This window comes from Nyctibius grandis, chromosome W, assembly GCF_013368605.1.
Source record: "Nyctibius grandis isolate bNycGra1 chromosome W, bNycGra1.pri, whole genome shotgun sequence".
Classification (NCBI taxonomy): Eukaryota; Metazoa; Chordata; class Aves; order Nyctibiiformes; family Nyctibiidae; genus Nyctibius; species Nyctibius grandis.
Genome location: NC_090694.1, coordinates 4,114,650 through 4,140,577, shown reverse-complemented (window position 1 = coordinate 4,140,577; position 25,928 = coordinate 4,114,650). Strand labels below are relative to the sequence as shown.

At 42.0% G+C, this 25,928-nt stretch overlaps 1 protein-coding gene across 1 annotated transcript in view; it reads right to left on the bottom strand.

The window, feature by feature from the left end:
- Nucleotides 1–4,861: 4,861 nt before the first annotated feature.
- LOC137675742 (small glutamine-rich tetratricopeptide repeat-containing protein beta-like) overlaps nucleotides 4,862–25,928 on the bottom strand; it is an 80,010-nt gene continuing 58,943 nt past the window's right edge. Inside the window, exons 7-10 of the mRNA XM_068421941.1 lie at nucleotides 25,823–25,885; nucleotides 23,818–23,855; nucleotides 22,473–22,556; nucleotides 4,862–4,973 (exon numbers count right to left, since the gene is read on the bottom strand). Coding sequence (XP_068278042.1) covers nucleotides 4,862–4,973; nucleotides 22,473–22,556; nucleotides 23,818–23,855; nucleotides 25,823–25,885 — 297 coding nt within the window. The remainder of the gene's footprint in view (nucleotides 4,974–22,472; nucleotides 22,557–23,817; nucleotides 23,856–25,822; nucleotides 25,886–25,928) is intronic.

Genomic DNA, 25,928 nt, shown 5'->3' with positions numbered 1-25,928 from the left:
TCTGTGCTACACCCCACAAGCCCAAATGTACACATCCAGCTTTGCACTCCCCAGCAGAAGTGGTCTCTTGAGCAAGGGGGTGGAATGTGGGAATATAACAGAAGATTGGCGAGGATTGTAAACACACTCAAGTGACTTGCACCTGGGGTGTCGAAAAACACATATATCATGCTAGTAACTGTTGTTTAGTCTTGTGTGCCTGACAAGTAGAACATCTGCATTTAGATAACATAGGCCTGTGATAATACTCAGAGGCACCTGATCGTTCATGCCTGAGATTCCTGCCCTGCTGTGAGAAAGATCAAAGCACAGTCGAAGGCAGCAGGCCTGAAATCTCTCGCTCTCTCTCTAGCAGGAACCGAGCTCCGCGGTGCCTGTGTCCCTGCTTGCGTGCCTTTGCCCCGGGTGCTGCTTAGGAGATCCCTCGGTTTGCAAGGTAACGGGAATAAATTTGTTCTTTGCATTTTATCCGTGGTTTTGTGGTTGTTCCTGCGCCCTGCCTGTGTCGGCTCACACAGTGATAGAACAACTGCTTATTGTTTAGCCTCTGGTGTGGGCTAAACAAAGACACTGCCTCACCATGGTCCACCACGTGCTGCAGGGGAAATCTCTGCTCCAGCGCCTGGAGCACCTCCTCCCCCTCCTTCTTCACTGACCTTGGTGTCTGTAGAGTTGTTTCTCTCACCTATTCTCACTCCTCTCTCCCGGCTGCTGTTGTGCAGCAGTTTTTTCCCTATCACGGAGATGCTACCACCGTCAGTGATTGGCTCAGCCTTGGCCAGCAGCGGGTCTGTCTTGGAGCTGGCTGGCACTGGCTCTATCGGACATGGGGACAGCTTCTGGGATCTTCTCACAGAAGCCACCCCTATAGCCCCTCTGCTGCCAAAACCTTGCTGTGCAAACCCAATATGATTTTAAAAAAATACAATTTACCTGTTACTCTAGATATATCAACAAACCAAAACAGTAAAACCACAACTATCCACACAAAAAATGTTAATAGCTTTATTTATAATCTATTTTCAAGTTAAACTGACACAATTTGAAGGAGATATAACTATATGGTAATAAGATGTAGGAGAGCTACAGAAACAGTAGTCAAGTTGCATTTTGCCAGTATGACTATCTGTAGCCTTCAAACAGTGTATGAAGATTTCTTTCTAAGTTGCAGACTTAGTTCTTTCTCAGTATGAATGAGTGATTTTACTTTGTACTTCCTACAAAACCAGAAGTGCAACTGAAACAATTTCTACACTGAATATTTCATTAGCTGTTTTTCTTATCAGACATAGTTAGAAGAATATATTTCCATACAAGCAGGTTACAGGAGTTTACAATTTCAGTGCAAAACATTTTCTTCTCTAACAATTATCACACTTATATGCTGGAACAGTAATGATACAAAACCAATTAGGTGTTAAATGCATATTTGTTCAATCAAATGATAAACTGCAATCGACCTTAAATTATAGTAGTATTTACTGGTATTGTTGTTTACCACTTGATCTAGCAGGATGAAAAATTTTAGTGCAAAATAAAGTGCAGTTATTACACAGGAAAAGATCCCTTCCTTATCCTGTGATTAAGACGTATTGCATGACTGTGAAACAATCTAGCCTATTTAAGGCAAAATAGATCTTAGCATAAATGATCTCTCTGTTCCTGGCTTCAGTGGAAAAGCATGTAATGATAGCTCCTGTTATTGGTTTCACTGTTTTTTCTTTAGGCTATAAAGCCCTGTCTTTTAATATACAAGAAACAAAGAATGTTTCCAAGTTAAGTATTGTGCCAGTTGTAGCAAATTCCTAAAGGGTTAGCTAATGCCACAACATTTCAATAAATACTCTGGTTACATATGATCTGTACTGGAGTAAAACCTAAACATGACAATAGTGTAGTATGTGAAATGAAAGTTACTGCTCTATAAAGTTTATTTCAAGAGAAAATTTCTAACTAATAACTAACCAATGCTTCATTCCATTTAACCTTGGGATATTCTCCCATAAATCCAGTAAGCTACAGGGCTTATACTTGACAGTACAACTTCTACAGCCAGTCTTTGAATATTATTATATTTTGCAGTTCTTAAGGAACTCTGAAGAGGTTCTTGACACTCTTTCTGTTTTGAAGAAGAAAGGTAACCAACTGCATGAAGATTGCTGTCTGTATTGGGTCTGGCTGGGATGGAGTTAACTTTCCCCACAGCAGCCCTCATAGTGCTGTGCTTTGTATTGGTAGCTAGAAAGGTGTTGATAACACACCAGTGTTTTGACTACTGCTGAGCAGTGCTCCCACAGCATCAAGGCTGCTTCTCCAACATCCCCCCTCACCCCCAAAGGCCAAAGGGGACAGAGCCAGGACAGCTGACCCAAACTGACCAAAGGGATATTCCATATCATATTATGTCTGCTGAGCAATAAAAGCTGAGAGAAAGGAGAAGAAGGGGGGCATTTGTTATTAAGGCATTTGTCTTCCAGAGCAACCACTACATGTACTGAGGCCCTACTTCCTGGGAAGTGGCTGGACATTGCCTGCTGATGGGAAGTAGAGAATAAATCTTTTGTTTTCCTTTGCTTCTGCACATGGCCTTTGCTTTTCTTTATTAAACTGCCTTTATCTCAACCCATGAGTTCTTTTTCATCTTATTTTCTCCCCCCTGTCCTGCTGAGGAGGGGGAGTGATGGAGCAGCTTGGTGGGCACCTGACATCCAGCCAAGGTCAACCCACCACACTGTCACACAGTAAGGATAAGTTGAGTTTTGAGAGATCTTGCAGTGCTGTCTAGTCCACTCTGGATTTATTGATTCCCCTTATCAAAGTTAGTAGTGAGCAGTTGAAAATATGAAAGAGAAAACTAAGAACAAATATGAAGTTTAATAGGACATATGCTAGGAGCAATGCTTCTCTCTTGACCCAACACACTACTCCAAGCAATGTTTTTACAGTAGTTGTAGCTAACCTAGAGCCTCCATCAGTCTTTCTTGTAAATGGTATCCTGTCCTATTAAATGTGACTGAACTTAAGTAGCAGTTTTCTTGACTGGATTAGATTCAGAATTGGAACAACCTCTGAAAGATTATTCTTTGTCATCAGATGTTAAGTCAGCAGCTGTTATATGGAAATGTATTTAATGTAAAGCTGAAGGAGCTCTACAGCCTCAAAGAGGTAGCTACAGCGATTTATACAGAGAAGTTTTTTAAAAAAAACCCACACTTTAATGCTGTGTGTAAGTAAGCTCTATTGAATAAAATATGACATGTCTTAGAGTTAAGTTGCTCTATTAAGCTTTACCTCTTTATTTAACAGATGGTAATATAGATTTCCCATTTTTGTGTTTTCTCCGATTCTTTTAATTTCTCCTTGGATCCAGCTGCGTTTTCCCCCCTGTTGTAGTAGATGACTCATATAATAGATGCGCAACTAGCATTTGTTACAGTCAAGTGCCTGACTTAGCCCCAAATTTTGCATTTGCTTCTACTCAAGGTGCTGGGGGTTTTTTTTGACTACAAGATGAATCAGATAATGTCTGAGGTCCAGGAGTTCCTGTGTATTTTTCCATTTGGCAGTCTCTATTGGTACTCCTCCACAAACTTTCTCCAGGTTAACTGGCCAGCAGAGGTCACTTTGTCTTAGGAATCAAATTAGTTTTGATACACAAATTGGAAATTGGGAGTGTTGAGAACCTCCCTGGAGTAAAAACAAGTATACCTTGTAGTAGAAAGCAGTGTGAACAGTAAGCAGAATAAAAAAAGGTAACATAATAAAATACCGAAAATCAGTGGTCTCTGAAAGAGTAAGATTAGCTGAGCAGGGTAGGAAGAGAAATGCTGTAAACTGGAAAAAACTTTAACTTGGCCATATAACCATCACTTAAGACAGATATGTGTAATGAAATTTGAAAAAAAAATTCCTTAATTGTTTAAGAATAGAAAGAGAATCCTTCTTTCTAGGGCAGGTTTTTTTTTTGATAAATTACCAGTACTAATTATTTGTACAATCATAGGATCAGTTTTAGCTTATTACAGTTAAGAATTTTAAGCTTATATTAAAAACTGCATACATATGGAATGCAATACAATTTGCCATGCCTAGGAAAATAGTGCCATAATGCTGACCTCCCAAGGCTATCATCATGATTTGAGGGTAGACATGGCAGTAGAAAAGCCTAAAACTTCTTAATCTTCCCTTTCCCAAGCCAAGTTCTATTTTGGTTTCTGTGTATTATCCTACCCAGGATTAGTGTCTTCTCTTTCTCTACAATTTGTGGTACTCCTTCATATGCAGTCATCTACCTCTCCGAAATTAAGTTGAAAAGTATTTCATGTTACTAATGACAGCCCCTACACAGGCTTAAAGAAACAGACTTTTCATGCATTAGTTTTAAGTACATTCTATACTCCAACACTGATTTATGCTCATTATACAAGGGCACATCAGATGGGCCTATTGTTTCAATAGCATATTTGACAGGGAGTACAGCCATAACGATTTTCACCATAACAATGTGCCTTTTATACTAGGATTTTAGAATTAGCTGTTGTGCAAGATCAAAAACTCCTCCCCACTCAATAGCTCTGGAGATCAATCTAATACACATACTGAAAATGACTTGTACATAGGGATTTTAATAAACCACTTAATCTACTTAGTGTATTCATTTTCAGAGGAGTAACTATACATAAACAATATGTTCCAAGTTATGTACAATAGGACTGTTTTAATAGATTTATTCTTGTTTGCAAACATGCACAAAGAATTTTCTGTCTTCTACTCAAGCAGAAGTTACAATGGTGCTTTTGCTACTAACTATGGTATGCATTTTGGGGTTATATACCATTTCAATTCACATGCCTCCTTTAAGTCAGGAATGCTCTTCAGTGCTGCCACTGAAAGATCTGCTCCGGACATGATTTCTCAGTTGCTCTATGAGCTCTGGATTCTGCTGCTGTATCTGTTGTGCAAACTGCTGCCCCCTGTGTTGAAAAGTTTTAAGTAAAAACAACAAGTGGAAGAAAAAAAAAACACTGACAAACAGCATCTGTAAGAAAACAGGATACCCTAATATAACTAAAAGCTGCATTATAGGAAAGTTAAGACTAAATATATCTTGATTAATACTATACAGCAAGATAGTTGTAGTATTACCACTTTCTCTAGTTAAAGTCTCTCCAAACAGGACTATCATCAGGTCTTCACTTTCATTCTTTAAGACTTCTACTTGATAGCATGGAGGAAAAAGTATTATCTTACCTGCTAAAACTAAATTTTAGCAACAAACCTGCTCCAGTGATTTGCTCCCTTCTTTTTGAGAGGATTCACTCTAGTTGTTTAAGGTAACTACTCTTACAGTTGAAGTTCTAGTTTTTCCAGAAATACAGTATACAGCTGCCAGCTTGTACAGCCAACAAGATGTCATTAGTAGAAAGCAAGCATACAATTACACCTGTATGACTGAAGTAATGAAAGATCCATCTCCATAACAGTTGTAGCTTAAGAGTAAAATTAATAGGCGAGATTAATTCCATGTAAAAGATAAGCATAACCCTGGTTTACTAGAAAAAGCAAGTAAGTAAAACATATTAATCACAGAATCGTTTTGGTTGGAAAGGACCTTTAAGATCATCAAGTCCAACCATAAACCTAACACTACCAAGGCCACCACTAAACCATGTCCCTAAGCAACACATCTACTCGTCTTTAAAATACCTCCAGGGATGGTGATTCCACCACTCCCCTAGGCAGCCTGTTCCAATGCTTGACAGCCCTTTCCGTGAAGAAATTTTTCCTGATATCCAAACTAAAACTCCCCTGGCACAACTTGAGGCCGTTTCCTCTTGTCCTATCATTTGTTACTTGGGAGAAGAGACCAACACCCACCTTGCTACAACCTCCTTTCAGGTACTTGTAGACAGCAATAAGGTCTCCCCTCAGCCTCCTTTTCTCCAGACTAAACAACCCCAGTTCCCTCAGCTGCTCCTCATCAGACTTATGCTCTAGACCCTTCACCAGCTTTGTTGTCCTTCTTTGGACTCACTCCAGCACCTCAATGTCTTTCTTGTAGTGAGGGGCCCAAAACTGAACACAGTATTCAAGGTGCGGCCTCACCAGTGCTGAGTACAGGGGGACGATCACTTCCCTAGTCCTGCTGGCCACACTATTTCTGATACAAGCCAGGATGCTGTTGGCTGCCTTGGCCACCTGGGCACACTGCTGGCTCATATTCAGCCAGCCATTGATCAACACCCCCAGGTCCTTTTCTGCCAGGCAGCTTTCCAGCCACTCTTCCCCAAGCCTGTAGCATTGCATGGGGTTGTTGTGACCCAAGTGCAGGACCCGACACTTGGCCTTGTTGAACCTCATACAGTTGGCTTCGGCCCATCAATATAGTCTGTCCAGATCCCTCTGCAGAGCCTTCCTACCCTCAAGCAGATCAACACTCCCGCCCAACTTGGTGTCATCTGTGAACTTACTGAGGGTGCACTCAATCCCCTCATCCAGATCATTGATAAAGATGATATTAAACAGAACTGACCCCAATACCGAGCCCTGGGGAACTCCTCTTGTGACCGGCCGCCAACTGGATTTAACACCATTCACCACAACTCTTTGGGCCTGACCATCCAGCCAGTTTTTTACCCAGCAAAGTGTATGCCCATCCAAGCCATGAGCAGTCAGTTTCTCCAGGAGAATGCTGTGGGAGTCTGTGTCAAAGGCTTTACTAAAGTCCAGGTAGACAACACCCACAGCCTTTCCCTCATCCACTAAGTGGGTCATCTTGTCACAGAAGGAGATGAGGTTAGTCAAGCAGGACCTGACTTTCATAAACCCATGCTGACTGGGCCTGATCACCTGGTTGTCCTCTACATGCCGTGTTGTCACAGTTTAAAGCTGGGCCAGCTATTAACCCAGTGGCAGATGCTCTCTGTTAACCCTCTTCCCCCCCCCCCACCCTAAGGGAAAGGGAAAAGGGAGAGAGACTTACGGGTTGGAAAGTTAAAACAGTTTTAATAAACTATAGTAATGAAAAAGAGTATAATAACAATAATAATAGAAATAATCAAATATATACAAAACCAAGACTGAGAGCTTGGAAATCCTCCTCAGGCAGAGTTGCTCCCCCCAGCACGGGCAGAGGGGAAAATGCAGTAGCTCTCCCCAGCACAGGCAGAGGGGAAAAGGCAGTAGCTCCCCCTGCCATCACACCTGCAGGCTTGTAACTGGAAAATTGGCAAAGCTGGTACCAATCAGTGGGAGACAGGAGGGCCCCTCCCTCCTGGGCCCCACCTCCAGGAGGCAGTGGGTTAGTGATAAATAGGAAAGTGAGAATGACATGTATGGGATGGAATACCCCGCTGGTCAATCCTGGGCCACCCGCCCCGTCCGCCCCCCCCCGCAGGCGTGAGCCCCCCTCGGCTCTTCACTCATAAGAAGCGAGGAATTCAGCAGTGACCTTGGTTTCTCTAAGACTAATTGGCCTGGTTTGGGCCAAACCAGGACATTCCACCCCTTATTCCATACCATTCACATCATACTCAGATCACCACTACCTTTTCATTTTCAAATATATATACACATATCACTAGTTTATGATTCTTCTCTATACAAAAAGTTCATTAAGTTCATTTGGTTCAGGATTGTGGGTTTCCATCTGGCTAGCAGTCTCTCAGCAGTCTCTCTGGCTAGCAGTCTCTCTTTCGTCATGGTTCGTGCCCACGGGTTGCAGGTTAAAGATGTCAGACTCAAGGAGGTTACTGGACGCCACTTGATGAAGCTAGTTCCGGTCTCATCACCACTGTCTTAACCTGAAAGACACTTATGCAGTAACAACATACAGTTCAGACTTAAGTAGTCTCACCCAGAATCAGATCACCTTCAGGGACACATCAGACTTCACCATCTTGCAACATCACCCACCAAGTACATCCAGGTCCCTGAGCAAAAGCAATCCCACGAATGGGTTTACCTTTGCCCGTTGCAGGAAGAATCCAGACAGTTTTTCCCAATAGATTCCTTTCATGCACCACAGGGACTTTATCCCCTTCTACAGTATGTAGAAGGTCTGACTGAGCAGGGCCAGCTCGATTGATAGATCCCCTGGTGTTAACTAACCAGGTAGCTTGTGCCAAATGCTTATCCCAGTTTTTAAAGGTTCCACCCCCCATTGCATTCAGGGTAGTTTTTAACAGCCCATTATACCATTCAATTTTCCCAGAGGCTGGTGCATGATAGGGGATGTGATATACCCATTCAATGCCATGCTCTTTGGCCCAGTTGTCTATGAGACTGTTTTTGAAATGAGTCCCATTGTCCGACTCAATTCTCTCTGGCGTGCCGTGTCGCCACAAGATTTGCTTTTCAAGGCCCAGAATAGTGTTCCGGGCAGTGGCATGGGGCACAGAGTATGTTTCCAACCATCCGGTGGTCGCCTCCACCATGGTAAGCACATAACATTTACCCTGGCAGGTTTGAGGGAGTGTGTTATAGTCAATTTGCCAGGCCTCCCCATATTTATATTTCAACCACCGCCCCCCATACCACAAAGGTTTTAACCGTTTGGCTTGCTTAATTGCGGCACATGTTTCACAATCATGGATAACCTGTGCAATAGAGTCCATGGTTAAGTCCACCCCTCAGTCACGAGCCCATCTCTACGTTGCATCTCTCCCTTGATGACCTGGAGTGTCATGAGCCCACCGAGCTAAAAATAGTTCACTTTTATGTTCCCAGTCCAAATCTATTTGGAACACTTTAGCAGCTTGATCCGCTTGTTGGTTGTTTCGATGTTCCTCAGTTGCCCGACTTTTAGGTACGTGGGCATCTACATGACGTACCTTCACGACTAGTTTCTCTAGCCGAGTAGCAATATCTTGCCACAGTTCAGCAGCCCAAATAGGTTTACCTTTACGCTGCCAGTTGCTTCGCTTCCACTGCTTTAACCACCCCCACAAGGCATTTGCTACCATCCATGAGTCAGTATAAAGATACAGCCTTGGCCACTTTTCTCATTCAGCAATGTCTAAAGCCAGCTGGATGGCTTTTACCTCTGCAAATTGACTTGTTTCACCTTGTCCTTCCGTGACTCGTCGTATAGGACTCCATACAGCAGCTTTCCACTTCCGATGCTTTCCTACAAGACGGCAGGATCCATCAGTGAACAGGGCATACTGCTTCTCATCCTCTGGTAGTTCATTATATGGTGGGGCTTCTTCAGCACGTGTCACCTCCTTTTCTGGTGGCATTCCAAAGTCTTTGCCTTCTGGCCAGTCCATGATCACTTCTAAGATTCCTGGGCGATTAGGGTTTCCTATTCGAGCCCTCTGTGTAATTAATGCAATCCATTTACTCCATGTAGCATCAGTTACATGATGGGTAGTGGGAACCTTACCCTTGAACATCCAGCCTAGTACTGGTAATCGAGGTGCCAGGAGAAGTTGTGCTTCAGTACCAATTACCTCTGAAGCAGCTCTAACTCCTTCATATGCTGCCAGTATCTCTTTTTCAGTTGGGGTGTAATTGGCCTCAGAGCCCTTGTATCCTCGACTCCAAAATCCTAGGGGTCGACCTCGAGTCTCCCCTTGCACTTTCTGCCAGAGGCTCCAGGTAGGACCATTGTCCCCAGCTGCAGTGTAGAGCACATTTTTAACATCTTGTCCCGTACGGACTGGTCCAAGGGCTACTGCATGCACAATCTCTTGTTTAATCCCTTCAAAAGCCTGTCGTTGTTCAGGGCCCCACTGAAAATCATTCTTCTTTCTGGTCACTTGATAAAGAGGGCGTACAATCTGGCTGTAATCTGGAATATGCATTCTCCAGAAACCCACAACGCCTAAGAAGGCTTGTGTTTCCTTTTGTTAGTTGGTGGGGACATAGCTGTTATTTTGTTGATCACCTCTATCGGGATCTGGCGACGCCCATCTTGCCATTTAATCCCTAAAAACTGGATCTCCCGGGCAGGTCCCTTGACCTTGCCTCTTTTTATGGCAAAACCAGCTTTCAGAACAATTTGGATTATTTTCTCCCCTTTGTCAAAAACTTCTGCTGCTGTATCACCCCACACAATGATGTCATCAATGTATTGCAAATGTTCTGGAGCTCCACCCTTTTCTAGTGCAGTCTGGATCAGTCCGTGGCAAATAGTAGGACTGTGTTTCCACCCCTGGGGCAGTCGATTCCAGGTATACTGGATACCTCTCCAGGTAAAAGCAAACTGTGGCCTGCACTTTGGTGCCAAAGGAATAGAGAAAAATGCATTAGCAATGTCTATGGTGGCATACCACTTGGCTGCCTTTGACTCCAGTTCGTATTGAAGTTCTAGCATGTCTGGCACAGCAGCACTCAGCGGTGGCGTAACTTCATTTAGGCCACGATAGTCCACAGTTAATCTCCATTCTCCATCAGACTTTCGCACTGGCCATATGGGACTATTAAAGGGTGAGCGAGTCTTGCCAATCACTCCTTGGTTTTCCAGTTGTCTAATCAGTTTATGAATGGGGATCAGGGAGTCTCGATTGGTGCGATATTGTCGTCGGTGCACCGTGGTAGGAGCAATTGGCACCTGTTGTTCTTCAACCTTCAGCAACCCCACAACAGAAGGATCCTCTGAGAGGCCAGGCAAGGTAAACAGCTGTTTAATGTCCTCAGTCTCTACAGCTGCTATACCAAAGGCCCATCTATACCCTTTTGGGTCCTTGAAATACCTTCTCTTGAGGTAGTCTATGCCAAGGATGCACGGAGCATCTGGGCCAGTCACAATGGGGTGCTTTTTCCATTCATTTTTAGTTAGGCTCACTTCGGCCTCCAATACAGATAACACTTGAGATCCACCTGTTACTCCTGAAATACTGATAGGTTCTGTCCCTTTATGATCCAATGGCATTAGGGTGCACTGTGCACCAGTGTCTACCAGGGCTCGATACCTTTGTGGTTTTGATGTGCCAGGCCATCAAATCCACACAGTCCAATAAACTCAGTTGTCCCTCTCCTCCACCTGGCTGGAGGCAGGGCCCCCCTAATTAAGAAATGGATTCATGCTGCTCACAGGGACTGGACCTTCATTTCTCCTATTCACACTTGGGAAAAAGGAATTTGAGGCCCATCTACCCTGACTGGGGTCCTGCTCACTGGTAACTGGAGCAGCCATCCTCCCAGGAAAATTCTCTCTGGTATTTTAGCTTGCAACTCACGTACTCGTGCCTGTAGGGTACTGGTAGGTCGTCCATGCCATCTGCTCATGTCCTCCCCATAACCACGCAGGGCAAACCACAGGATACCTCGTGACGTGTTCCGTTTCTTTTGAGCTGGTCCTGTAGGAGAACGTTTTCTCTTAACAGCTGCAACGCGCGCCTGTGTAGGTAGAGAGTCAAATTTATTCTTGATCTTGGACAGTTTGTCTGACAGTTGTTTATGTTAAAGAAAATTGGCAGAGTCCGGGTCTCTAGGTTTGCTGGTTTTATTAACAACTCAGAGTTGGACCACCACCGCAGTGAATGGTACCTGATTCAAATTCACTACCGGTTTATATAGAAACTAATAATCAATTACATCATAAACATTTCATAAGCTTCTGTTAATAATCCACTAACTATTTCAATTCCTCTTTCTTTCTTCATCAAGAGTCCACAAAAGTCCATTCTTTTCCATTGTTTAGCTGATCTTTATGTTCTGGTTCCGCTCCGACTCCGGTCAACACCCCGTCCTCGATGTTCTTGCTGTGATCGGCGTCCTTAATGTTCTTGCTGTGATCAGCGTCCCGTCCTGATTCAGGTTGATCAGAGTCCGGTTCCCACCGCCAGTGTCTCCTAAACATTCAACCTTAACAACAACTAAAATTATATTTAAAACCTTATTTATACTAATTTTATTTCTAAATGTCCTATATTTCTTTTAAGGTAAAGAAAAGGTTAACCATACATCCCCTCTACTAAAATCATCAAAAGGTAATACTTCTAGGCCTACTCCTGCTTAGCTACTCATTAAGCTTTGATTGATGATTTGTTCAGTCCTAGGTCAGGATTACACAAGGAGCTTTGCGAACAATATTCGTGGACTGTGAAAGCCCACCTGTGTTTATTCAGATAGACTTATATTAATTATTCTATTCACTATTCTATTTCACCCCTATTGATTCTTGTTTCTCTAACTCATAAGAACTTTTACATTAATTATGTGAAAATTTCTATAACAATTCCCTCCTTTTGTTTTTTATTGCATCCCTGCAATTATTTGTATCTCCATGATGATTCTATTTTTGAAGCAAAGGAAGAAAAACATCTCACACAGCACTGTCCCAACACTAGTACAATCACAAGGACAATAATTATAAGCAAGACAATTACAATCAGCTTCTTTATCCATAAGGCCAAGTCTGGGAACCAAGATGTGAGCCAAGAGAGTGTTTCAGTAAATCCCCATGAGGTGTCGTCCCTTTCTACCTTTTGCATCACAGAACTCACTTCCCAAATTTTGTGCACATCTGTGAGTAGTTCTCCTGATCGGTCTGTGTACATACAGCAACTATCATTTAAAACTGTACACACTCCTCCTTGTGAGGCTAATATCATATCTAGAGCCATTCTAGTTTGAATTGTGATTTTAGAGAGCTCTGTAATTTCCTTTTGCAATGTCAGAAATCCGTGCATTGAGGCATTGGCTAATTTTTCTATCATCTCCCCAGATATATTTATTATTGGGTTTTTTCCAAATTGATAAATAATTCCTCTGGGCTCTATCTTTGGATAGCTACATGTAAAAATGAGTTCCCCAGTCTTTGTCTCAATTGCTATAAAGAAGCCTGCAGATCACCAAGAATAATTCTTATAAAGCACACGAGAGGCATTGGTATTGAAATCTTGGTAACGAATAGCAATCTTACACAAGGTGAAACAGCAACATTTATAGATGGAAAAAAAAAAAAAAAGGAACAAACTAAATATTTCATCTTTCCTCGGGTTCCTTGCGGACATGAGAATGATGGATCCAGGTTTCTTTCCCTGCAACTTTGACAGCATAAAAAGAGAAGTTAAAAGTACAACATAGGGTCCTTCCCATTTTGGTTCAAATCTATTTTTCCTTTTAAAGTTTTTTATTAATACTTTGTTTCCTGGTTGAATATTATGTACTTGTATCTCAGGAGATCCACCTTGATACCAATAGGCATGCTTTCGCATTTCAAAGAAAGAATTTTGTAAGTATAGTATATATTGTGTCACTCGTTCATCTCCATCCAATAAACTTTTTTTTTTTTTTTTTTTTTTTTTTCCTGGCAAATAAGTGCCTGGAACAGCCAAAACTCACCCAAACAATATTTCTGCTGGCAATAACCCAACAGGTTGTCTGGGTGTGTTCCGAATGTCCCACAGAACCAAATTCAAAGCCTCTGGCCATTTCAACCCTGTTGTTTTACACACTTTAACAATCTTTTCCTTTATGGTCCTATTCATTCTTTCTACCTGTCCAGAGGACTCAGGGTGATAGGGTGTATGTAAGTTCCCTGTGACTCCTAAAGCATTATAAACTTGGAACAGAATCGCTGCTGAAAAATGAGCTCCTCTATCCGAATCAATTACTTCAGGAACTCCATAGCGGGGTATTAACTCTTTCAACAGTGCTTTCACTACAGTTTTTGAATCATTCTTTCTTGCTGGGAAGGCTTCTACCCATCCTGATAATTGATCTACAATCACTAACAAGTATGAATACCCCATTGCCTTTGGCATTTCAGCATAATCACTTTGTAATCCTTGAAAAGGAAACACCACGGGCGGTCTTTTACCTTGAGGTGGCTGAATTCTAGTGGTAGCATATTGTCAGCAAAGTTTACAGCTTTCAGTAATCCTTTTCACTGCGGAGCAGACTCCGAGTGCAGCCCACAGCCGTTGAATTCTTTGTGCAAGTCCCTCAGGTCCCCCATGGCATTTTTTATGGAACCACCGAACAAGAGGTAGTAAATACCTTTTTGGGAGTAGAGGCTTGTTGGCCAATGTCCATTGTCCATCCTGTTGTTCCGCTCCAAGTTGTCTCCAAAATTTAATTTCTTCTTCTGGAAGAGCCTCATACATCTCCTCTGCACTTGGAAGCCTGTCAGGTTTCTCTGCTGCACACAGAACTGCCATAATAAGGTGAATTTGTTTGGCTGCAGCTTTCGCAGCTTGATCAGCCAAGCGATTTCCTCGCGACAGCGCATCTTGGTGGTTTGTGTGAGCTTTTATATAACTGTATAGCTTCTAAAAGGTCTCGTACCTCCTTCCCGGGTGCAATGGTTTTTCTAGCTGAAGTCAAAAATCCTCTTTCTTTCCACAGGGTACCTGTAGCATGACAAACTCCAAAAGCGTATTTAGAGTTTGTGTAAATGTTAGCTTTTAAACCTTTTGCCAACTTTGCAGCCTCGAAAGCGCTATGATTTCCACGCCTTGTGCCCCCACAGCACTAGGAAGAGGGTTAGCTTTTAACACAGTTTTTTCTGTTGTTACTGCAAAGTCAGTGTACCTTTTTCCTTCTTCGTAAAAAGACGAGCCGTCTGTCAAAAGGTTGATGTCTGGGTCGCTCAGGGGTTGGTCTTGAAGATCATTACGTGGCTTACTGGATACTGCTAATACCTGGGTACAGTCAGGTTGATCTTTTTCCCCTTCAGTCAGCAAAGGTATTGAAGTGGCTGGATTCAAAGTATTGCACCTTTGAAGTGTGATGTTGTCAGCCAAAAGTAAAACCAGTTCATATCTATGTGCCCCTTGTGGTGAAAGTGATTTTTCTGCATATTGTTTCAAAAATATTTCAACTTCATGGGGTACGCATACAGTTAGGGGATGTCCCAGCACTATTGATCTACAATTTTTCTACCATTTCTGCTGCTGCAGCTACTGATTTTATACAAAATGGTGTTCCTTGTATAACTGGATCTAATTGAGCAGAAAAATATGCTACTGGTCTTTCATGTGGTCCTAAAGTTTGGATTAAAACTCCTCTAGCATTTCCCTTTTGCTCATCACAATATAATTTGAAAGGTTTACTATAATCTGGTAAACCTGAAGCTGGTGCTTGCATTAAGGCACCTTTCAGAGTTGTAAAAGCTTTTTGCCTCTCCAGACCCCATTTGATGGACTGCAATTTTGATGGAGATGCTCAGTGACCTTTTACAACCAATTTATTACACAAATACCAAGTGTCTGTAACACAATCCTTCCTTGAACGACATACTAACAATAATTCATCTACATATTGTATCAATTCAGACTTACACGGAAAAAAACAGATCAGCCAAATCCCCTTTCAAAATCTGGGAGAATATAGTTGGTGAACTTGTAAATCCCTGGGGTAACCGAGTCCAGGTTAATTGTTTCCCTTGCCAAGTGAAGGCAAATATGTGCTGGCTTTCCTCAGCCACAGGTATGCTAAAGAAAGCTCCAGTCAAATCCAATACAGTGTAAAATTTTCCCCAAATAGGTATTTGAGTAACAATCAAATTTGGATCAGGTACCACTGGATGGGGAACAATTACAAATACAAATCTATATTCTGGATCCCCATCTTTGTAACTTTGACATTCTTTTAAAATCCCCTTTTCCAAAAATGATTTTATTTGTTTTCCAATACTTGGGATAGCTTCTGCCACAATTGGGTATTGTCTAATAGACGGGGGAGTCCCTCCTTTTGTTTTAATCACTACAGGTTCTGCAGATTTTAATGGTCCAATATCATCTCCAGAGAGACTCCATAATTTTTAAGATACATTCTTTAACTCTTTTGGGATTTTAAGCTCACCTTCTTGAATTTCTATAGTTTGCATTCCCATTATGATCAATCAAATTCCTTTGGGAGTTAAATCTATGCATGTTTCCAATTCCTGTAATAAATCTCTCCCAAATAGTGAAACAGGAGAAGTTGGCGAAATAACAAATCAACCTCATATCAAACGATCATCAAAAACAATAGGAAGGGGAAGAGAAAGCGGCAACTTCTCTTCACCCAAAATTCCAGTAACCTTTACAAATTCATCAGATAACTGTGACACATAAAAATTTAACAATGATAAAGTTGCACCAGTATCTATTAAGAATTTAACAGGAATGCCATTTACCTTAGCTGTGATAAGTCCCTCGTTATCTACCTTAATCCCAGAGTCCCGATCCATAAATTTCTCAGCGAGAATGTGGACGCCCCGGTCTTTCCGCTCCGTCTCTCCCACCATTGTTGGAAGGTGGTCTCAGAGGACAACACCGGACGATGTGCCCTAAATTACCACAGTAAAAAAAAAAAAACATTCCAGAGTATCAGTTCCAGAGGGAATGAATCTTTGTCTTCCTTGGTCTCCCCTTCCACAGCCTTGTGGAAAACCTCTTCTCCTGCCGCGCTGGTAATTCTGAGTAGTTGCGGTGCCGAAAGGTTGATCTCTCTCTCTCTCGCTCCTTTCTCTCTTTTCTTTGATCTTGTTTCTTTTGCTCTTCACTTTTCCCATCATATACAAAGGTTGCAATACCAAGAATCTTTGTGAGGCTTTCACCTTGTCACCATGGCATATGTTTTTTGAAATATTTATTAATATCAGGTGCAGATTGATCCACAAATACACTGATTGCAAGGGGTTCCTGAAAATTGTCCCTTGTCATTCCTCCATATTTCAGGAGAGTAACTTTTAACCGACTCCAGTAATCACTGGGATGTTCATCAGGTTTTTGCCTACATTTCATTACCTTTGTCCAATTAGTAATTTTTTTTTTTTTTTTTTTTTTTTTTTTTTTTTTTTTTTTTTTTTTGCCAGCTTGCCGAACAGCCTCCACCAGTTGCTGTAAGGCTTCTCGTTGGAGTCTGGCGCCATCCTCAGTGGCCAAATTCCAGTTTGGGTTTTGATCGGGCCAGGGCTGTAGCCCTTGAGTTTGATCTCTTTGTGCAATTTCCCGTTCCTTTTGTAAGGTTTTTTTCCTCTCTTCTGCTGTAAAGAGCTCTCTCATGAGGGTCTTTACATCATTCCAATTTGGAGAATAATCAGTAAAATTGCCAGATAGCATCTCAGCACATTTTTCAGCATCCTCTCTGATGCGTGGCATTTTGATTGCCAGTTTACTAAATCTCCTTGTTTCCAAGGTTCATGTCTCACAACAGGTTGGACTGGTGGAACCTCTGGCGGAGCTCCAGGTCCAGCTCTAGGGTTTGGGATGTATTCCAACCTCATGGGATACATGCCAAATCCCTTGTCAGTGAAAGGATTCGATTTCTCCAGCACAGGCGCTGAAGGAATGGAAGGTGTCACTTGTTTAGGCTCTTTTTTTTTTTTTGCCTTTCTTTGCATTTGCCCAATAGTACCAAATATACCAAAAATCAAGATCTTGACTCCCTTCATCCTCGAGGATTACCCTTAAGAATCTCAAATTATGCGCATCAAAGGTCCCTTTAAAGGGTCAGATGTCTCTAGGTCCTCCACCTCGGACCCTAGTTAAAAATGGCCATTCTTCTTGATACAGCAAAATAAATCTCTTTTTCCCACATGTCCCGGTCAACGGGATTCTATTCCAATATTCCAACACCTCAGCAAGGGGCGTCCCCCTTTCAATGCTGGGTCCAATTCCCATTTTACCTTTTCCTTAATTTCCCGGGTTACCTTTGTTTCAAAAAATTCCTCAGCAATTTTAAACACACAGGCTCCTAGTGTCTGAGTATACCCGCTCCCAAGACCACCAGGTGAACTCACCCTTGTTGCCGGCAATTAGGCGTTGGAGACGGGAATGCTCAGAGAATCAGAGCAGTGTCCTAGAGTCCCATCTGGGGTGCCAAATTCTGTTAAAGAAAATTGGCAGAGTCCGGGTCTCTAGGTTTGCTGGTTTTATTAACAACTCAGAGTTGGACCACCACCGCAGTGAATGGTACCTGATTCAAATTCACTACCGGTTTATATAGAAACTAATAATCAATTACATCATAAACATTTCATAAGCTTCTGTTAATAATCCACTAACTATTTCAATTCCTCTTTCTTTCTTCATCAAGAGTCCACAAAAGTCCATTCTTTTCCATTGTTTAGCTGATCTTTATGTTCTGGTTCCGCTCCGACTCCGGTCAACACCCCGTCCTCGATGTTCTTGCTGTGATCGGCGTCCTTAATGTTCTTGCTGTGATCAGCGTCCCGTCCTGATTCAGGTTGATCAGAGTCCGGTTCCCACCGCCAGTGTCTCCTAAACATTCAACCTTAACAACAACTAAAATTATATTTAAAACCTTATTTATACTAATTTTATTTCTAAATGTCCTATATTTCTTTTAAGGTAAAGAAAAGGTTAACCATACATCCCCTCTACTAAAATCATCAAAAGGTAATACTTCTAGGCCTACTCCTGCTTAGCTACTCATTAAGCTTTGATTGATGATTTGTTCAGTCCTAGGTCAGGATTACACAAGGAGCTTTGCGAACAATATTCGTGGACTGTGAAAGCCCACCTGTGTTTATTCAGATAGACTTATATTAATTATTCTATTCACTATTCTATTTCACCCCTATTGATTCTTGTTTCTCTAACTCATAAGAACTTTTACATTAATTATGTGAAAATTTCTATAACAGTTTAAATGAGTCCTTGTTTTCCTTAGTCAGTTTTTCCACAGCCGAGATGCGGGCCTGCAGTGGGGAAGAAATACTATCTTCATACTGTCGCATACAGTTAGCCATTTTACCCACAGTAGAATGTGCCATATCATCTTCTCCCCAGACTAATATTGACAATGTATGGGTATATGTCAGTGGAGCATTCTTCACAACCTTCCAGAACATGGATCGGTTGCATTCCACTTCATCAGGATCTACAGGATCTACAACTTCCCGTGGGTGTCTATAAATGATCTCTTGCACAGCTAGTTGTCTAAGGTAGTTAATACCTTTTTCTATAGTGGTCCATTTGCTTAGGTGGCTCATAACATCATCTTTATAGGGATACCTGCTCTTTACAGCTGACAAGAGTCGCCTCCAGAGACTGATAGTGTTTGACTTTCTTGCAAGCGCCTTATCAATACCACCATCTCTGGACAGGGATCCCAACTGTCTGGCTTCTCTGCCATCCAACTGCATGCTGTCTGCCCCATTATCCCAGCATCAGAGCAACCAGGTAATAATAGGTTCACTGTCATAACGGCTGAAGTCTTTCCTTATATTTCTCAGGTCCTTCAGGGATAAGGAGTGGTAGGTTATCTCTACATCCGAGTCCTCTTGTGATAGTTCTGCTTTAGAATGACCTTTCTTCTGTGATGGGTCTGCTTTAAAAGGACGATTGAGGAACCCCCATCTGTGTCAGGCCCTAACTCTGACTGAGAAGGGCCCTCACCTGGGTCATATGATGGCTCTGCCTTAGAAGGCTCTGAGTCATCATCCTTCTCTTCCCAAGCTGATTTCTTTTGGTATTTCTTCCTGGTTACAGGAGCAATTGGTACAGATTCAATAGATGCTGGGGTCTGAGTAGATGCAGTGGCTGTTGTGGGAGTGCTGAGACTTGTTAGAGTCTGAGTAGCTGCAGTGGCCATCTTGGGTGGTGTAGCAGCTGTGACGCAGGCTGCCGAGGTTTCAGTGGATTTAGTGGCTGTGGCGGCAGCACACGCTGTAGGATCTGAGGTGGCTGCATAACACCTATAACTGTCTCTGCACCGATATTTAATCTTATCCCACATCAGAAACACATTCAGGACAACCAAAAATAAAAACATGCCACCTAGACAGCACCATCCTAATTTCGCAAAATCTAGTGGAATCAGCTTGGCAGAAAAGGAGAAGGTACTATTTCCCAAAGTAAAACTGGAAGTGTAATCATTAACAGAATCAGCTAAAGGACGCCTGGAGCGTGCAAATGAAGTCGCTACTACTGATTCGTGACTAAAGCTGCCCATCATTGTGTCATAGAGATAAGAGATCGGAATAGGAACTGCCCAGTTTATCACAGCATAAATCAGTATCAAACCCCATACCAAAACAATACATTTCGACCAGCGCCCACTGCTAAACTGCATGTAAACATTCATAAGCAGCAAGCAATAACACAGTGCCCACGGCAGGTAAGGCATCATTGCAATACTCAATTGTGAAAGAAACTCTATAAAAAGACGAGATAACACAGCATTCAAAAATGACATCACCATTTTCACTATCTGTTTTAACTTTCCAACCCCTCGTAAATCTCAAAGGAAGAAATCTGATATTCTCTCAGCTGAGCTCTCCGGGTCTCCTCCCACCAGAGCCAGGATTCAACTTATCAGAGCAACCTGTTGGAGCTTCTCTTGAGCCCCACGTTGGGCGCCAATAAATCTGTCACGGTTTAAAGCTGGGCCAGCTATTAACCCAGTGGCAGATGCTCTCTGTTAACCCTCTTCCCCCCCCCACCCTAAGGGAAAGGGAAAAGGGAGAGAGACTTACGGGTTGGAAAGTTAAAACAGTTTTAATAAACTATAGTAATGAAAAAGAATATAATAACAATAATAATAGAAAAAAATCAAATATATACAAATATATACAAAACCAAGACTGAGAGCTTGGAAATCCTCCTCAGGCAGAGTTGCTCCCCCCAGCACGGGCAGAGGGGAAAATGCAGTAGCTCTCCCCAGCACAGGCAGAGGGGAAAAGGCAGTAGCTCCCCCTGCCATCACACCTGCAGGCTTGTAACTGGAAAATTGGCAAAGCTGGTACCAATCAGTGGGAGACAGGAGGGCCCCTCCCTCCTGGGCCCCACCTCCAGGAGGCAGTGGGTTAGTGATAAATAGGAAAGTGAGAATGACATGTATGGGATGGAATACCCCGCTGGTCAATCCTGGGCCACCCGCCCCGTCCGCCCCCCCCTGCAGGCGCGAGCCCCCCTCGGCTCTTCACTCACAAGCAGCGAGGAATTCAGCAGTGACCTTGGTTTCTCTAAGACTAATTGGCCTGGTTTGGGCCAAACCAGGACACGTGTGATGACACTCAAGATGATCTGCTCCATAACTTTCCCTGGCACTGAGGTCAGGCTGACAGGCCTGTAGTTCCCTGGATGTTCCTTCCAGCCCTTCTTGTAGATGGGCATCACATTTGCTAATTTCCAGTCAACTGGACCTCCCCGGTTATCCAGGACTGATGATAAATGATGGAAAGTGCCTTGGTGAGCACTTCTGCCAGCTCCCTCAGTACCCTTGGGTGCATCCCATCCGGCCCCATAGACTTGTGTGTGTCTAAGTGGCATAGCAGGTCGCTAACCATTTCCCCTTGGATTATGGGGGCTTCATTCTGCTCCCTGTCCCTGTCCTCCAGCTCATGGGGCTGGGTACCTGGAGAACAACTGGTCTTACTACTAAAGACTGAGGCAAAGAAGGCATTAAGCACCTCAGCCTTTTCCTCGTCCTTTGTCACTATGTTTCCTCCTGCATCCAATAAAGGATGGAGATTCTCCTTAGCCCTCTTCTTGTTGCTAATGTATTTATAGAAACATTTTTATTGCCTTTTACAGCAGTAGCCAGATTAAGTTCTAGTCGGGCTTTGGCCCTTCTAATTTTTTCCCTGCATAGCCTCACGACATCTTTGTAGTCCTCCTGAACTTCATGTTCATGTAGTCCTTCCCGAACTTTGTAGTCCTCCATTACTTCATGAATAGCCTGGCATGGCATTCTCTGCAACTTCTGCATTTTGCCCAAGTAGCAAATTATCAAGACTCCTTTAAAGCACAGTGCAGGTTCAAGGAAAGCCACCATTTTCATAGATCTAGGCATAGCACATGCTTTTTGTGAAAACAGCCCTTGATTTTGTGGGGACACATTCCTGTCTGTGATGTGAATTATAAATTACTTTTGCCCTGAAGGGGCAAAACTTAAAAATAGTCTGATACAGGCTAGAATGCTTAAATAAAGTAAAATTGTATGCTTGTTAAGAGGTTTTGCCATATAAGCAAATTGTTTTTGTGCAGACTCTTCCAGATGGATTATCGTTATTATGTTATAAAAGACTTGGGTTCTTGTTTTTGTAAAAGCCACTCCTCTCCTTATTATACTGAGTTCCCTGAAGCCTTCTTAGCCTAAATGGAGGGATGCCAGAGCGTGGTCAGTCAGGAGTCAACTTTAGAACTTGTTGAAACCTGTGCTAAATAAATCTGTAGTTTTTCTAACTAGTGTCTGGGATATCCAGTAATAAATTGATCAACACAATTTGAAAGCACATGTAGGAGTACCTAAAGGTTTAAAGGAACATTTTAAAGGTTTAAAGGAACATTTTTAATAACTGACATTTAGAAAGTAAACAGTGAATGAGAACCAGAAAGTGAAATTTAGCACACAGTTCAGTCATTCCAATTGATGGAAAGGTAGAAAGCAAACAAACAAGATAGTGGAAAATAAGTCTTCAAGTTCTCGGTTTTAATAATAATCAGGTATACAATGGGGACAGGCCACAGTATAATTGCCTTGACACTATCCCTTTTAAATAGATGGTGCACAATGATGCTTCTACAAATATAACAGTTAAAACCACGCCAATTCATAACACTTACGCATGGATCAGGCTAGACAAATCCGACAGGCCACCAACACCCGCAGCAGGGCCACCAATGGCGTTTGACATCATCCCTGACATCCTGAAACAGTTAGCAGAGTGTTAGCATTGGGGTATACAGGGACCTTTACAGTAAGCAATAAACTGTAGTTCTTTGTTGAATTGCTGGGAGGAAATAAGCTGCAAGAGGAAGAAACTGCAGTAGTTCTATTTACAGTAAGCAAAATGTCCAAGTGGACACCAGTGACAAGTGGCGTTCCTCATGGGTTGGTATTGGGACCAGTCCTGTTTAACATCTTTGTTGGCGACATGGACAGTGGGATTGAGTGTGCCCTCAGCAAGTTTGCTGACGACACCAAGCTGTGTGGTGCGGTCAACACGCTGGAGGGAAGGGATGCCATCCAGAGGGACCTTGACAGGCTTGAGAGCTGGGCCTGTGCGAACCACATGAAGTTCAACAAGGCCAAGTGCAAGGTCCTGCACGTGGGTCGGGTCAATCCCAAGCACAAATACAGGCTGGGCGGAGAATGGATTGAGAGCAGCCCTGAGGAGAAGGACTTGGGGGTGATGGTTGATGAGAAGCTCAACATGAGCCAGCAATGTACGCTCACAGCCCAGAAAGCCAATCATATCCTGGGCTGCATCAAAAGAAGCGTGGCCAGCAGGTCGAGGGAGAGGATTCTGCCCCTCTACTCTGCTCTCGTGAGACCCCACCTAGAGTACTATGTCCAGCTCTGGGCCCCCCAACATAAGAAGGACATGGAGCTGTTGGAATGAGTCCAGAGGAGGGCCATGAAGATGATCAGAGGGCTGGAGCACCTCTCCTATGAAGAGAGGCTGAGAGAGTTGGGGCTGTTCAGCCTGGAGAAGAGAAGGCTCTGGGGAGACCTTCTAGCAGCCTTCCAGTACCTGAAGGGGGCCTACAGGAAAGCGGGAGAGGGGCTATTTACAAGGGCAAGTAGTGACAGGACGAGGGGTAACGGTTTTAAACTGAAAGAGGGTAGATTTAGATTAGATCTTAGGAAGAAATTCTTTCCTGTGAGGGTGGTGAGACACTGGCACAGGTTGCCCAGAGAAGCTGTGGATGCCCCCTCCCTGGCACTATTTAAGGCCAGATTGGACAAGGCTTTGAGTAACCTGGTCTAGTGGAAAGGTGTCCCTGCCTGTGGCAGGGGGGTTGGAACTAGATGATCTTTAAGGTCCCTTCCAACCCAAACCATTCTATGATTCTATGATACTAAAAATAAAATTACATTTTCAGGAATACAGTACTATCCACCTTTTCTCTTATTAACAAACCCCTGAAGACATTTGTTTAAATGGTACTCCATTTTAATACTTACAATTTTTGAACTTGAGGATTCTGCATTAAGCTTGCTGCCTAGAATAGACAATATATAGCTGAAATAATAACACATTTACTACTTAGGTATCACTGAGGAAAATGGGGGAAAAAAAGAAAAACCCACAAGGTGTATTCTATGTTTTATCACAAAATTAAGCTAAGTTTATATGCACAGAGATGTATGGTCCCAACAAAAAGAATCATTACAGGAAAGTATTTCAAGGATATGAAGCTGAGACAATTTGTTACATGTTAGATAACAAATACTAGTTACAGATTCAGACATGAAAAATATGACAACAAGATATTAAGGATAAAAACCCAGTACAGGAAAACTTAAAAAAAAAAAAAATTAAAATTAACTTAAGACTTCCAAGGACAAAGGTTTTCTATTGGGGTTTTTGGAGAAAGGTCTGTATTTTGTTGATTCCCAGCCTGGATAAATCAGTTTTGCAACTATTATTACTAGTGGGTATATAAACTGTTAAGATTATGGCCACAAAATATTGCAGAGTAAACCAGTGGGGACTTACTTTGTATCATGGCTTTGTGGTAACATATATCTTGTGTGGTAACTTGCATATCTTCTTACTTTGTAGTAAGCATGAGGTTATTTAAATTTCTCATTCATAAGGTACCTCAAAAATTATATTGTGTTTACCATAGTGTAAGGGTGTATATGGACAGATACTATAGAATAATCCAGGTGATGATTTAAAGTTAGTAACATAATTCCTACAGAAATCAGTGTCTGTATGAATACAAGACCAATAGGCACAATGCAGTATCTGCTCATTCACTATCTTATTAAAGGTACTACAAAACCCAGACATATACAGTATTAATTTTATCGATTGATATATTCCCATATAACCTCTCAAAAGTAAATCAACTGTTTTCTCTAGTCTACAGTTGGATATAAAATACCAAATTCGGGTCAATTCTATGGGAAGTATAGGATTTTTTTCTCTCTTCCATCAGTAAGAAGTCTGATCTAAGTTATGGGCCCAAAATGTAGAAATAACTTTCTCAAGGTCAGACAGTGAGTCAATTTTTTTCCTTAAAAACAAAACAAAGCAAAAAAGCACACAACAGGAAAATCATCCATTCCTGGCTGAATGCCCCATGTTCTACCCATTTGACCATGCATCTTCTGGAAATGATGCAAAAATCCTTTCCCTATAGTTAGCTCCATATTGAAGAGTACACCTTTGTCTCTAAACAGATACAAACTGTCTGAATAAGTCATGTGGCCATTGAAGTGGTACATGGAGTTCTAGTGCTATTTAATCACTAATGCCATTGAAGAACTTGTTCACTTCTTCCTTGCCTACCATCTCTATTATTTGGACCACAGTATCAGACCAGATGTATTTATCTCTTACATGCAGTGCATTTCCATGCTAAAGAACTGGTTAAAATGTCCTGTCCTAATGAAGCTACCAGATGGTTAGTAAAGTTTTAACTGAGTTCTCAAAGGAAATAAGTATTTTTACTTTTTTTTCCTCTAAATACTATTCTTCAAAGTTAATTCATACAATTTGGCTAAGAAAGCCATACATAGAGAAAAACTACCGAGGGACAAAACCACAATTTGCCATTGTACTGGAAGTAAAGGAAAGCATTGTGTGTTTGCTATTCATTTAAGAGGCGATTTCTTTGTATTCACTGTTAACTGCTATGTGGAGAATAGAAAAGATATTTTCACCATGCTGTTGACATGTGTTTTGCTGTTCATACCATCTATAAAAGAGCATAGCTAATCTATGCACGTTGCTGTTCATAAGTAGGATAGAATCGATTGGAAATAAGACAGGCATTAGAGTAGATTTATGCTTCACTTCTTGGTTTGAGTGTAAAATGACTTAGAAAAGTTTAAATTCAGTATAATGAAAACATTGCCATTATAATAAGCATTAAAATCACTTGTGTTATTAAACAAGAGTTGTTCTTAAAACTTCAGTTTTAAAAACAATATAATGTAAGGCTAGAAATATACTCACCATACTAATGAAGGCAGGATTGTTTATCAAGCTTGCCATGTCAAAACTCAGTCCAGTTCCAGTCTACAAAAAAATTACAACTGAAGATAAGTTTACCTACAAAATC